General features: G+C 32.1%; 1 protein-coding gene across 3 annotated transcripts; it reads left to right on the plus strand.

Moving 5' to 3' along the window:
• Positions 1–414: 414 nt before the first annotated feature.
• On the plus strand, positions 415–8780 carry LOC110626849. 3 transcript variants are annotated; one of them, XR_006352631.1, is made up of 3 exons: positions 415–858; positions 5104–6072; positions 8287–8780. XR_006352631.1 is itself a non-coding variant. In XM_021772981.2 (2 exons), exons 1-2 carry the CDS (start codon positions 589–591, stop codon positions 5944–5946), a joined length of 1113 nt encoding a protein of 370 aa, XP_021628673.1. In that variant the 5' UTR covers positions 415–588; the 3' UTR covers positions 5947–6238. The 3 variants fall into 3 exon arrangements, 1 of the variants encoding a protein (XP_021628673.1); XR_006352632.1 differs by having other exon boundaries at positions 8330–8780; XM_021772981.2 differs by lacking the exon at positions 8287–8780 and having other exon boundaries at positions 5104–6238.
• Positions 8781–12209: the final 3429 nt, after the last annotated feature.

Genomic DNA, 12209 nt, shown 5'->3' on the forward strand with positions numbered 1-12209 from the left:
TATTTAATATTAGATAGGATAAATATAAAATAAATTTATTTAATATAAAATTTAAATTAAAAAATTATAGGATTATTAATATAAAATTTTAAGAAATATATTATAATTTTTTTAATAATTTTTTAAATTTAATATAATAATTTTAGTTGTACTTAAAATAAAATGAAAAAATTTTAATTTTATTATTTAAAATTTTAGATATAAATATGAATAAAAAATAAATAATTAAAATTAAAATAAATAAGTAAGGGTTGATTTTATTATTTAATATTTTAAAATTAGATATAAATATCAGTTTTAAAATTTTTTTCCAATAAACTTGTTTAAAAAATTAATTTAAATTTTTGGACTTATATGATTAATGCCATAATCGTGGGAATGGTGGCAAAATATTGAATTTATGCACCAACAAGAACGGGATTATTCCTATTTTCCCAATTTTCAGCTGAGACTTTCATCAGCCAAAACTCTATCCTCAACAACCGCACCTCCGTAGCCCTTCCCCTCTCTCTCTGGCTCTCTCTCTCCCTTTGCCTAAGCTAAACCTGTCCGCCGAAACACGCAGAGAGAGAAAGACGGAGGGAGGCCATGGAGAGGCTTCTATATTCTTCTTCTCCTACTCCTACTCTCAAATTCCATCTTAAACCCACCCTATTTCTCCCTCCACTTCGACGAGTTGACTCGCTCAAATTCGGTCTTCCCTCTATACCACGCCCCGAGTTCAGGCGACTCAACTTAGTTTCCTGCAAACATGAGAACCCATCAACCCCTCCACCCCTGGTTTTCTCGCGAACTGGGTCAGTTCCAAAATCCCATTTTCATCAACAGATCGTAAATGGAGCTCCTGTGCAACAAAAGGTATTGTTCTTCTTTCAATTATTTCGTAAGTAGTGCGCAAAAACATGTGTTTTTTTTTTTTGCCTTTCTTTGCGTTGGTTATGTGTTCCTGTTGTTTTATCATGTTATGATTAGTGTTCAATTGGATTTGCTGGAATTTTTTTTTCTTGTATGATGATGAAGTTTCAGATTTCAGCGACCATATCGGGCTTAATACGTTTATAACCTAGTTATTGGTAAATTTCCTTGAGGGCGATTCTGTAATCATGCAATGGAATGGTGAAAAGACAGGTCCTTTAATGAAATTTCTACAAAAACCGGCATTAAGAATTGGTGATGCGGTATCGGAAGATGCGAGAGCTATTAGGCTGTCATCAAATTAAGTCCAAGGGGAATTATATGAGAATTGCCCAGAATTGAATAATTTCATATGAAATTGGATGCTAGGGAGTTGCCTTGGCGGGTGGGATTATTTCAGCGTAAATGCATAAACTTTATTGGAGCATTTGTAAATCAACTTTCGATATTATCATCAAAATCTCAAAGCATGTCGTCATAGACAATGAAATGCCTAGATCTCCTTTCTTTTCTAGAAATAAATGCATAGTTGAGACATCTAATTCTCTCTTTTCTGACAAAGTTCAGTATCTGTTCTATATTTTCATGGAACTCGCCTTATCTTTTTTTTTTTTTTTTTGGTCTACTGAAATGATCCCACATCTAAAGATGGATTATAATCTTTACTTATACTTTTGAATGATATTGGGCTTGCACATGGCTTGAGATGGAATCAATGTCTTTGTCTGCCTGTGTTTAGTTTAGCTCCTTCGTCTCTTCCTTTTATGACATGTTACTAGTGGAAGGTTTCCTGGCCAGAAAGTTTTTCCGAAATTTTCCAATAATTATAAATGGTGATCCCAAAATCTTTTTGTTATGTGCCCTTAAATAGGATTTCGTCACAAGTCAATTAACCGGAAATCCTCCGCTCGCCTGACTGATTTTCCCTTGTTAATGTTTCTGCATCTCTTTGAGGAACATATTGTGAAATAAATTGAGAACTTGCTTAAGAGAATTCTTGGATCTCATAAACTGATGAATAATATAATATTTTCTGAATGTTTTATTCAATGATCTCAAGTGCCTTTTCATAGTTGTAGAAATATAATATTTGTTGTTGTGTTTCACAATAAAGATTACAACCTATTTATACATGAGACGGTATTTAAACAGAAAGCAAAACTAAGCCTATAATTATACAATCCCTAAAATTAAGCAACTGACCCATCTATCAATATTTACTTCTTATATTAACATATTTATTTCCTATAACCTATAACACTCCCCCTCAAGTTGGAGCATAAATGTTAATCATGTCCAACTTGTTACATATATAAGCAACTGACCCATCTATCAATGTTTACTTCCCATATTAACGTATTTATTACACCGAATCTATGAACGCAACTTCTTACAATAGTTGATGTACCCACAAAACTTCACAAACGGCTTTTGTCATGACTCAACATTCAGGTTCAGCACTAGAATGGGAGACCACATTTTCTCAGCTTGGTAAAACGCCTTAACACACATCATAAATATAGGAAATATTCCCTTTGCCAGAATATAAAAATTTCAAATACTCCATTAATTCTTTAACAAATTCAGAATGATTAATAAGACTAATCACCTCACTATGAATAGAATTTCGAATCTGCAGAAACAAACGAGCATCATCCCTCATCCAATCTCTATGAGTTTCATTAGTAGAAGAATTCTTAGTAAGATGATCATCCATTTCAATTCTTCGTAAATAAATACGGATAGCCTTACTCCAATCAAAAAAATTAGATCTATTTAATTTGTATTCCGTGATTTTAGACATCACAAGAATCACATTGGTTTTAACTTCAGCCATAAAGACAACCAACCCAAAATAATCAACATAAACAAAAGATTAGAAGAATAGTACTCGTGAACAGTAACCAATGAACAGTACTCGTGAACAGTAACCAGTAAACAATGAACAGTATTCGTGAACGGTATCCGATGAACAGTATTTGTGAACAGTACCCGATGAACAGAGTCCTAAGTCTCCAAATGTTACCCTTTATGAATAACCCAAATGAACAGAGCACTGAGTCTCCAAATGTTACCCTTTATACCTAATCTAAATGAACAGAGCCCTAAGTCTCCAAATGTTACCCTTTTACCTAATCTAAATGAACAGAGCCCTAAGTCCCCAAATGTTACCCTTTTATGGGTAACCCAAATAAACAGAGCCCTAAATCTCCAAATATTATCCTTTATGAGTAACCCAAATAAACAGATGGGTAACCAAAATAAACAGAGCCCTAAATCTTCAAATATTATCCTTTATGAGTAACCCAAATGAACAGATGGGTAACCAAAATAAACAGAGCTCTGAGTCTCCAAAAATAACCCAAATGAATAGTATCAAAAAAACGTATCCACCCAACACCCTAACGGCAAACAAACCACAAATCTGACAAGGGGGCTGCAAGGCGACTTTGGCATCCTCTTTAGGTGAACTGTGAGAGACAAATATTATCCTAGATGGATAACACAAAAGAACAGGAGTTCTAAGTCCCCAAAAATTTAAAACTTGACGAGAGAGAAAATAAATCTCTACGAGAATGGCTCTGATACCATGTAGAAAGATTATATTTTGTTTATTGTGTTTCACAATAGAGATTACAGTCTATTTATACATGAGAGACGATATATAAACAGGAAAAAAAATCAAGTCTATAATTATACAATTTCTAAAATTAAGCAACTGACCCATCTATTAATATTTACTTCCTATATTAACATATTTATTTCTTATAACCTATAACAATAGTGAAGGCTACATTCAGATTGCATCGACATTTGAATTCAAAATACTTTCTATCTTGTATTAAAATTTAAAAATTAAACTAAAGATAGCAACTAAAAAATCAAATTAGAGATAACAAGCTAAGATGTTGATCTTATTTGTTGCAACCACTTTGATTAGAATCTATCAAATAGGATAATGCATATCCATAACTCTTTTTTACATTTTTTTATTTGAAAGAAATGAATAGGTAGATGAAATAAGGGGAGATACTGGTAGAGTAATTATAATACAGTGTCAATCTGTTAATTCATTTTGTTGCTAGGAAGATAATTGTGATATTAATTCCTAATAGGTAAAGAGTCTATGAGACTTTGAATATTGTGAATATTAAAAATATATTATTTATTTATCACTGTATGTTTTGGTCAGTCATGAAGTGTTCTCTTCCCCGCTTCTTGAAAGCTGGTGTTACTGTTGTTGTATAAGATTTATGTCCTCAGAAGTTCAAGTAACTCTCCCTTCTTTGAAGCCACGAGGCTGTCACACTTGTATTGAGAGTTTGATACCATCCCATCTACCTACTTATTTATAGGACAAAGACCCTGTGGTCTTGATCGTGACTCGTTTTCAATATGCCATGCCCATAAGCTGACTTCAAATGCTTTGATCATTCATATTATAACACTTGCCCTCGTCTTTTTTTTCCCCCTTTGTCACTCTCTCTCTTTCCTTTAAATTATATGCATACAGCATTAGCAAACAAATTTGTATCCAATTCTACTTTCTCCTGTATGTTGTCCAAATGTTAACTTCAATAAATTAATTTGCGCATGAACATCCTATTATTTATTTGTTTTGATGTATCTCAATGCATGGTTGCCCCAATATGAGTGCTCTTATCATATCCCATTTTGACCTGTATTTGATTTATTTGATAGACCTTAATTGTTGGTTTATTTCTAGTTGCAAAGAATGGTTTGAAGCGCTCATGAGATCCCTATTGTTTGAAACCAAGTGGTCTCTCTCTCTCTCTCTCTCTCTCACACACACACACACACGCTCGTGCACATTGTCCATGTTGATTGTAATTTTCATCACGGTAATGTTTGTGGCAGCACACTGAATTTGTTATACAATGACTCATAATTTCCCTTTTTCCTTTTCCTTTCTATGCATATGTGATAATTTGGAATTGGTTAAGGAAGATGCTTAAATTTGGTGCAATTTTATCATGTCAGCAATCTTTTAGGACAGGTAATCTGATGAAGTAACTATCAGAAATATTAGAAAACTTGGTTCATCTTGAGCACTTCCAGAATGTCAAATGAGTCTGAATCTTCATAAACTTTGTTGCACAAGTTATGGTTGCTTTGCATCTTTGTTTGAAGAGCTTATTGAATATATATTTTCTAAAAATTTTGCAGGTAGTAAATCTTGGGACGTTTATAATACTCTCGGCTGTCATCATGTTCTTAATCCACCCTGTTTTTGCTTCACCAGCATTTGCAACCTTCCAGACTGCTGCAAAGACTGGGGGTCCTGTTGCTGCTGCTGCAGTTGGGGCAAAACTTTTGCGAACTGAATTATTAACTAGTGCTTGGACTGGTTTCTTTGCCGGTTGCTTACATACGCTGTCAGGACCGGACCACCTTGCTGCTTTGGCTCCACTTTCAATTGGCCGCTCCCGAATGGAAAGTGCCGTTGTTGGAGCTCTTTGGGGATGTGGCCATGATGCTGGTCAGGTTATATTTGGTTTGCTGTTTCTATTGCTAAAGGATCAGCTCCACATTGAGATTATCAGAACTTGGGGCACAAGAGTAGTTGGTTTTACACTACTTGTTATTGGTGCTATGGGAATTAGGGAAGCTTCAGAAGTCCCAACCCCATGTGTTGCCCTTGAAAATGGTGAGTGTGATGTTAGTGTTTATGAAGCACTAGAAAGCCCAACAGTGGGGAAGAAGAAGATAGGTTTTGCTACTTTTGCCACTGGGATTATCCATGGGTTGCAACCAGATGCATTGATGATGGTCTTGCCTGCGCTTGCATTGCCTTCGCGCTTGGCTGGTGCTGCATTTCTTATCATGTTCCTATTGGGAACTGTTGTTGCAATGGGAAGCTATACTGTATTCTTAGGCTCTTGTAGTCAGGCACTAAAGGATCGAGTACCTAGAATCACTGAGAAACTCACTTGGATTTCATCTCTCATAGCAATTGCCCTTGGCCTGGCCATTATCATTAGCCAATTTTTTGGATATAGCTTGTATTGATCCATCTAGCATGGGCATCAAGATTCCTATTTGCAAGCCAGCATGTTAGTGTAAGAGAAAGATATTTAGAAAGGAATATTCAACTTATTTTCAGGGGAAAAAAAAACTGCGTAACATCTTATCTCGGTGAGAAACGTCATCTTTACTTATTTTGCTTTTAGTTTGTAACTTTTTATATACAAGTGAAGCCTATGTCTTTAAGAAGTCTTTGTAGTTGAGCTGTGGTAGAATTGGAGTTCAATTGAACAATTAGCTGTTATTCATATGCCTGAAGTTGAATTATTTGCTGCAACACGTTTTTTGTGCTGCTCGTTCAAGTCCTCGTATGGGACTGTTTTCGGTAGGGGTGTAAATGAACCAAACCGTTCGTGAGTTATTCGAGGTTCGATTCGATAAAAGCCCAACCGAGCTCGACTCGATTTCTAAATGAGCCAAGCTCGAGCTTAATTTTTAGGCTCGTTTGGTAAACGAGCCAAGCTTGAACTCCATAGTATTCGGCTCGTTAAGGCTCGTGAGCTCGGCTCGTTTCTAAGTTCATGAGCAAGCTCGCGAATAGGCTCGTGAACGGTCTCGTTAAGCAAACTGAAATTTCTATCATAAGAGAAAATAAACTCAAACCCTACATATACTTTAATGAACCAAATCTAAATTTTTTAAAATTCAGCTCTATATAGTTTAGTTACACTCTTAAACTTGCATATATTTGGATCATTAAGATTTAAAAACTCATCTTTATAAGTTTACATGCTAATTTGTAGATATATTTATTTAACTAAAATTATTTTAGTTTTAAACTTATTAGTTTTAAACTAAAACTCATTATACATGTAAATAAATTAAATTACTCGTAAACTATTTGAGACTCAGCTCGATAAAAGTTCGAATCAGCTTGATAAAATCTCGACTCATCTAAACTCGTTTGCTAAATGAGCCAAGCTTGACCTTCTTAATACTCGGCTCGAGTTCGATATGAGTAAAGCTCGAATTCGGCTCGAGCTCGAAAAAATTTTAACGAACCAAGCTTGAGCTCTTCATAGTTCGGTTCGGCTCGATTCGTTTACACCCCTAGTTTTTGGCATACAAGGGCAGTCCCGAGTATGAGTGGTCTTGTATAGAGGACTTCCAAAACAGTTGTTGGCTTGTTGAGAGCTTGAAAATTTTATAAATATCCCTAAAAATCACGGTTGAGGATGGGAGATGTATCTAAAACTATAATGCCCTTACAATCTAAAAGGAGACCCTTTATTTCAAGGGTATTAAAGAATTTTGATACAAATAATATTAACTTCTCTCCCGGAAATATTTTGGGTTCATTTCAAGGGATAAAGAAATGTAATTTCTATTCATTTTCGCTCTTTTTTCCTCTTTTGTTTGTTGTCCAAATAAGGGAGTTTAAAGAAATTAAGTCTATTTATTTCACCAAAATATTTTTCTTACTTTTTACCTTTAGTGCTCTTAAGAAATTTAGTAAAAAGAAAATTTTCTTAATTAAATATAAAATATAATATAATTATTTTTAAAGAAAATGATTTATTCTTTTAAAAAATAAAATAATTTTTTGTATTTTAAAAATTTTATTAACTCTATTGTATATAAATTTATTAATGTTCTCTATTTTTAAATTACAATAAATGAAAGGAAAAAATAAATTAAATTCTTAGAAAATATTTTCTATAAATAAAATTTTCTATGAAAATATTTTCTATAAACAAATTGTTTTCTTAAAAAAAAAAACCTTAAATTTCTTTTCTTTTTCTCTTCAATTTCTTTAATCAAACAAAGCATAAGGGAATATAGAAACGACATTGTTTTAGCACCCATCTCTCAAACCACCAGCTTCTTATTAGGGATGAGTAGAGTTTGGTGAGGGATGAGTAGAGTTTGGTGACCTAAAAGATTGATTAAATTGAATTAAATTAAAATTTTAATTCGATTTTATTAAAAAATTTGATTCAGTTTATTTTTTATTTTTTAAAAATTAATTTAATTAATTCGATTTATTTTAAAATGTAAAATTTCAATTTAATAAAACTAAACCGAAAACTATACTTATAATATATTAGCTGCATCCACACATTATTGGCCTTGAGCATGATGGTTGTGTCTCATACTTAGCTTTAAAAAGGGTTTAGATTTTGATCCTTTACCGCGTTCGTTACTTATTTTTTGAGTTTTTTTAAATTTAAAATCAATAAGATTCTAGTCGTTTCTTTTAATCGAAAGATCTGAGCTGTTCAAAAATTAGTATAAATTCATTGCTTACCTTCTCCTTTCCTTCAATTGGCTGCCATCTTTATCTTCTCAAAGTCTTTCCCTTTCTTCTCTTTTCTATAAATTCAGCATTGTCATTGTCTCTCTCACATTGGTGCTGTTGCCGCTCTAGGTCTCGCTATCTCTGCCATTGCTGCTCTCACTCTTGCTCTCATTGTTGCTGCTGCTCTTCATTTCGTCATCTCTGCTGCTCTCATCTCGCCATTGTTGCCACTGCTGCTCTCGACTCGTCATTGCTACTGCTCTTGATTTCACCCTCGCTGATGCCCTCGATCTCACTGTCACTGTCGCCCGACATAGGCTATCCTCATGCTCACGCTTTCCCTCGCCCTCACTTCATTTTCCTCCTCGCCATCTATAGTTTTTCCTCAATCTTCGTATGTGAGTTTGTGGTTGTATAAGTAACAAAGTTCTTGAGTTGTAGCTGAGTCTTTAACAAATATATTAGATTTTATAATTTATTCTTTTGTATAAGAATTGTAGATCTATTTGTTAATGATTTTTGGATGAGAATATTTTCAACAATGAAAGAAATTTTTGAATGAGAATCATTATTTTCATTACATGAAAAATCGAATTGGTAAGAGTTTAGAGTTACCATTAGATTTGTTTATTACTAATTTTTTTATGAGATTTTATTTTTGATGCTGGAAGATATTTTTTAAATGAATGAAGATTTTAATTCACGGAAGTGAAGAAGTGAAATAACTTATTTGAATTAAAAGTTTTTAATTTAATTTAATTCCATTATTATCTTTAATAAGTTTGATTCAATTTTTATGATTTTAATAAAATTAATTTTTAATTTTTTTTATGCAATTCCATTTTAAACTAAATGAATCCAATGTTCACCCTTACTTTTTTACTTTTTACCCATACTCCACTTCAACCCTTTACATACAAGGAAGTCATAAAACATTATGAAAGTATTTCAATCCTGTTTTATACAATTAAAATATTTGACCTTAGCAATATTTTTTTTTCTTCTATACAAAAGGACCTTTACTCTTCTTTTTTTTATTATTTTTTGTTAGATTTTTTTTTAATTTCTTATTAGTTTACACCTTAATGTTTTTACTAGTCTCTCTTTCTTCCTTAGAAATTAGAGCTAGTTATATATATTTTTATACTCACTAAATTTAAATAGAGACGTTTCTACTCTAACTCTAGGAAGCGCATAACATTTTTTATATATTTAATATAAAATATATATATACTTTATTTAAAATATTATTTTATTAATATTATGATTTGGAGAATTTTTAAATTTTGAAAATATTTAATTAATTATTAATTTATTAGTAAATAATGTAATATAAACATAACAATAGTAATGTTGAGTTTTATTATAACCATATTATTTTAAAGTAATATTTTAAAATGTAGTAATATTTAATTGGTTCATGTATTTATTATTTTATTTTATCATATTATTTTATTATGTATGAGTGGTTTCGTGGTTTTTAATTTTTAATTTTAATATACTGAATTGTAGTGTATTAATGAAACTATTTATATATACCACTGTAATAAATTGAATTATGAAATTCATTCAATTGAATATATTTCAGCATTAAAATATTTTAATTATAAAATAATTAATATTATTTTAAGTAAAATTATTCTATAAATAGATATGTAAATAAATCGAGAGAGTTGACTTAATATTTGAAATTTAAATGAATTTATTGTTTAAAAAAGATTTATACTGATTTGAGTTATTTTAAAAGATTAAGAATTAATTTGTAGTTTTCATTTAAAAAAAAAAAAAAGAAATGCAGTGCAACAGGACCCCTCCCCCATGCTCGCTCTCTTTCTCTCTTCCTCCCTTTCCTGCTCTTCTTCTTTCTTCTATTTTCACCGGCCACCACCCTACCATCGGCGATATCGAGCTTCATTGGAAGACAAGTGGTGGTTGACAACTCTCCCATAACTAGAACAACGTCGAATTTCGACGAGAGATGGAGAAAATCATGAACAGAGAGAAAACAAGCAACTAAAAACTTTTTAACATCATTTCCAGCAATTTCGATGTCGAATTAAGGTGTTTCCAGTGACGTTGGACTCTTAGTAGTATGGGCTTTCATTTGGGACCAACCACACCGATTCATAAAGTTTTCGGTGAGATTGAGGAGAGAGAAAATCGAGACTTATATCTCAGATCTCAGCTAATCAACGGACTATTTCAGTTATCGAGCCTGGTAATCATGTTATACGTTCCACAAGCTTCAATTTGACGCCTAATACGCCTCGATGGATAACATATCGATAACATATCAAGAAGACGATAGATGGATGAACAAAATTAATTTGGCCATATTGGATGATCGGAAGGAAATTTTAAGGAATCGTCTTTAGCTCTATAACTTGGCATTTTAAAAGTGTATTCGAAGCATCAATAGCTCACCAATGCATGGGATCGGATTTTTAAGTAGATTGAAGTACTCAGTAGACCGCTTTAAAAGATGGTCGAGTTATAATATTAATGATTAACTTGTAACCTAATTAAATATTCTTAGATTTCTATAATTGAGAAAAGTTAATTTCAGTTATAAGATATTATAACTAAGGACTCTAAAGAATATATGTGAAATTTTTTAGACTGATTTTGATATTTTTAAGACAGTAGTGAAGCTTAGGTGTTTAAGCTAAAAATTGAAATTTCATAATAGTTGTGTGGTTCTAATAGGCTCTTGATAGACAATATATATTTATTTGTGAGTCTAAGGCCATTGAGTTCGTTGAGATATATAAATTGAGTTTTGGTATAGGGAGGCTAGGTCCTAGGTATAGAGGGAGTTTTGTCGAAATTTCGGCAAAATCTTAGGATTTTTATTATTGCTTTTGTAGTTTAATTATTCTATTGATGGTCAGTGCTTCATAGAAATCAATATGTCTTTATAGGTATTGATGTCGATCATCTTTTTTCTTTCAACCGAACCAATAGCAATAGGTTGACAAATTAGTGAGTTGGATATTGAATATTTTTATAATTTTAATATTATTAATGTATATTTGACATACTCATTCATCATTATTTATATGTATATATTTGGTTATAGGTCAAAAATATTTTAATTATTGTATAATTATTTATTGCTTTTGTTTGTGGATATTGCCTTGGGATAATTTGGAGTCAAATGCATGAATGTATATGTGGTATATTGTAGATATGGTTTGGACGAACAGATCGGCTAGAGTTAATTTATCTTGAGGCCCGATCTTATGGATATATATAGTCGAGGTGGATCGGCTTGACTTGAACTCGTTGTTCCTCGCATTAGGAACTAAGAGAAATCGATTTGAATTAATTTCGCCGGACCTCTTGGATTAAGAGAACTGTGGTAGGGGTGAGCTCCCATATGTATATAATATATGATGGATGCGTGTTTGAGTACGCATGTGGCTCCTTATTATCTTCTTATGCGAATTTTAATGTATTGTTTGTATGTTATATGTGCATTTCATATTAGGTTGCATTAGTTGTAGATAGATTTATATAGAAATTATTTTGATATTCAATATCTATACCCATTGGGTTGAACTCTCCATATGACATGTGTATTTCTTTGAAGTTAGCATGCTTTTTTTTTCGCAAGATTATCTATATTTTTATTATATATTTTGAAACTTTAACTCTAGAATTCCGTAGTGACTATTAAATGTATCGTTTGGGTTGTAGGAATCTTTATTTTCAACTAATATATTTTGTGATATTGGATTGCTTTTGGAAAGCTGAGCTCCCTATGTATGGTGTTATTACTATTTTTATAATTATTTGAGAATGTTGTGGATTACGAGGGTGATTAAGCTCCCTAAATTCTTGTAATTTATTCATATGCAGGTCGGATGGGTTTTCTCCCTATTGGTATGTCCAGTCTATGGCGGAGCTCTGTCTATTTAATTTCTTTATTTTTTGCTTTTCTTTTGGGCCAAATTTTAGATTTAATGTGATTTGGGACTTATTACGGGCTTTAGGGGCCTTATGCCAG

Source organism: Manihot esculenta, chromosome 11 (assembly GCF_001659605.2).
Source record: "Manihot esculenta cultivar AM560-2 chromosome 11, M.esculenta_v8, whole genome shotgun sequence".
NCBI classification, from domain to species: domain Eukaryota; kingdom Viridiplantae; phylum Streptophyta; class Magnoliopsida; order Malpighiales; family Euphorbiaceae; genus Manihot; species Manihot esculenta.

Coding starts and splice junctions, on each gene's coding strand:
- LOC110626849 (XM_021772981.2), top strand. CDS start 589: ATGGAGAGGCTTCTATATTCTTCTTCTCCTACTCCTACTCTCAAATTC. Junction 859..5,103: donor GAGCTCCTGTGCAACAAAAG/GTATTGTTCTTC, acceptor AAAATTTTGCAG/GTAGTAAATCTTGGGACGTT.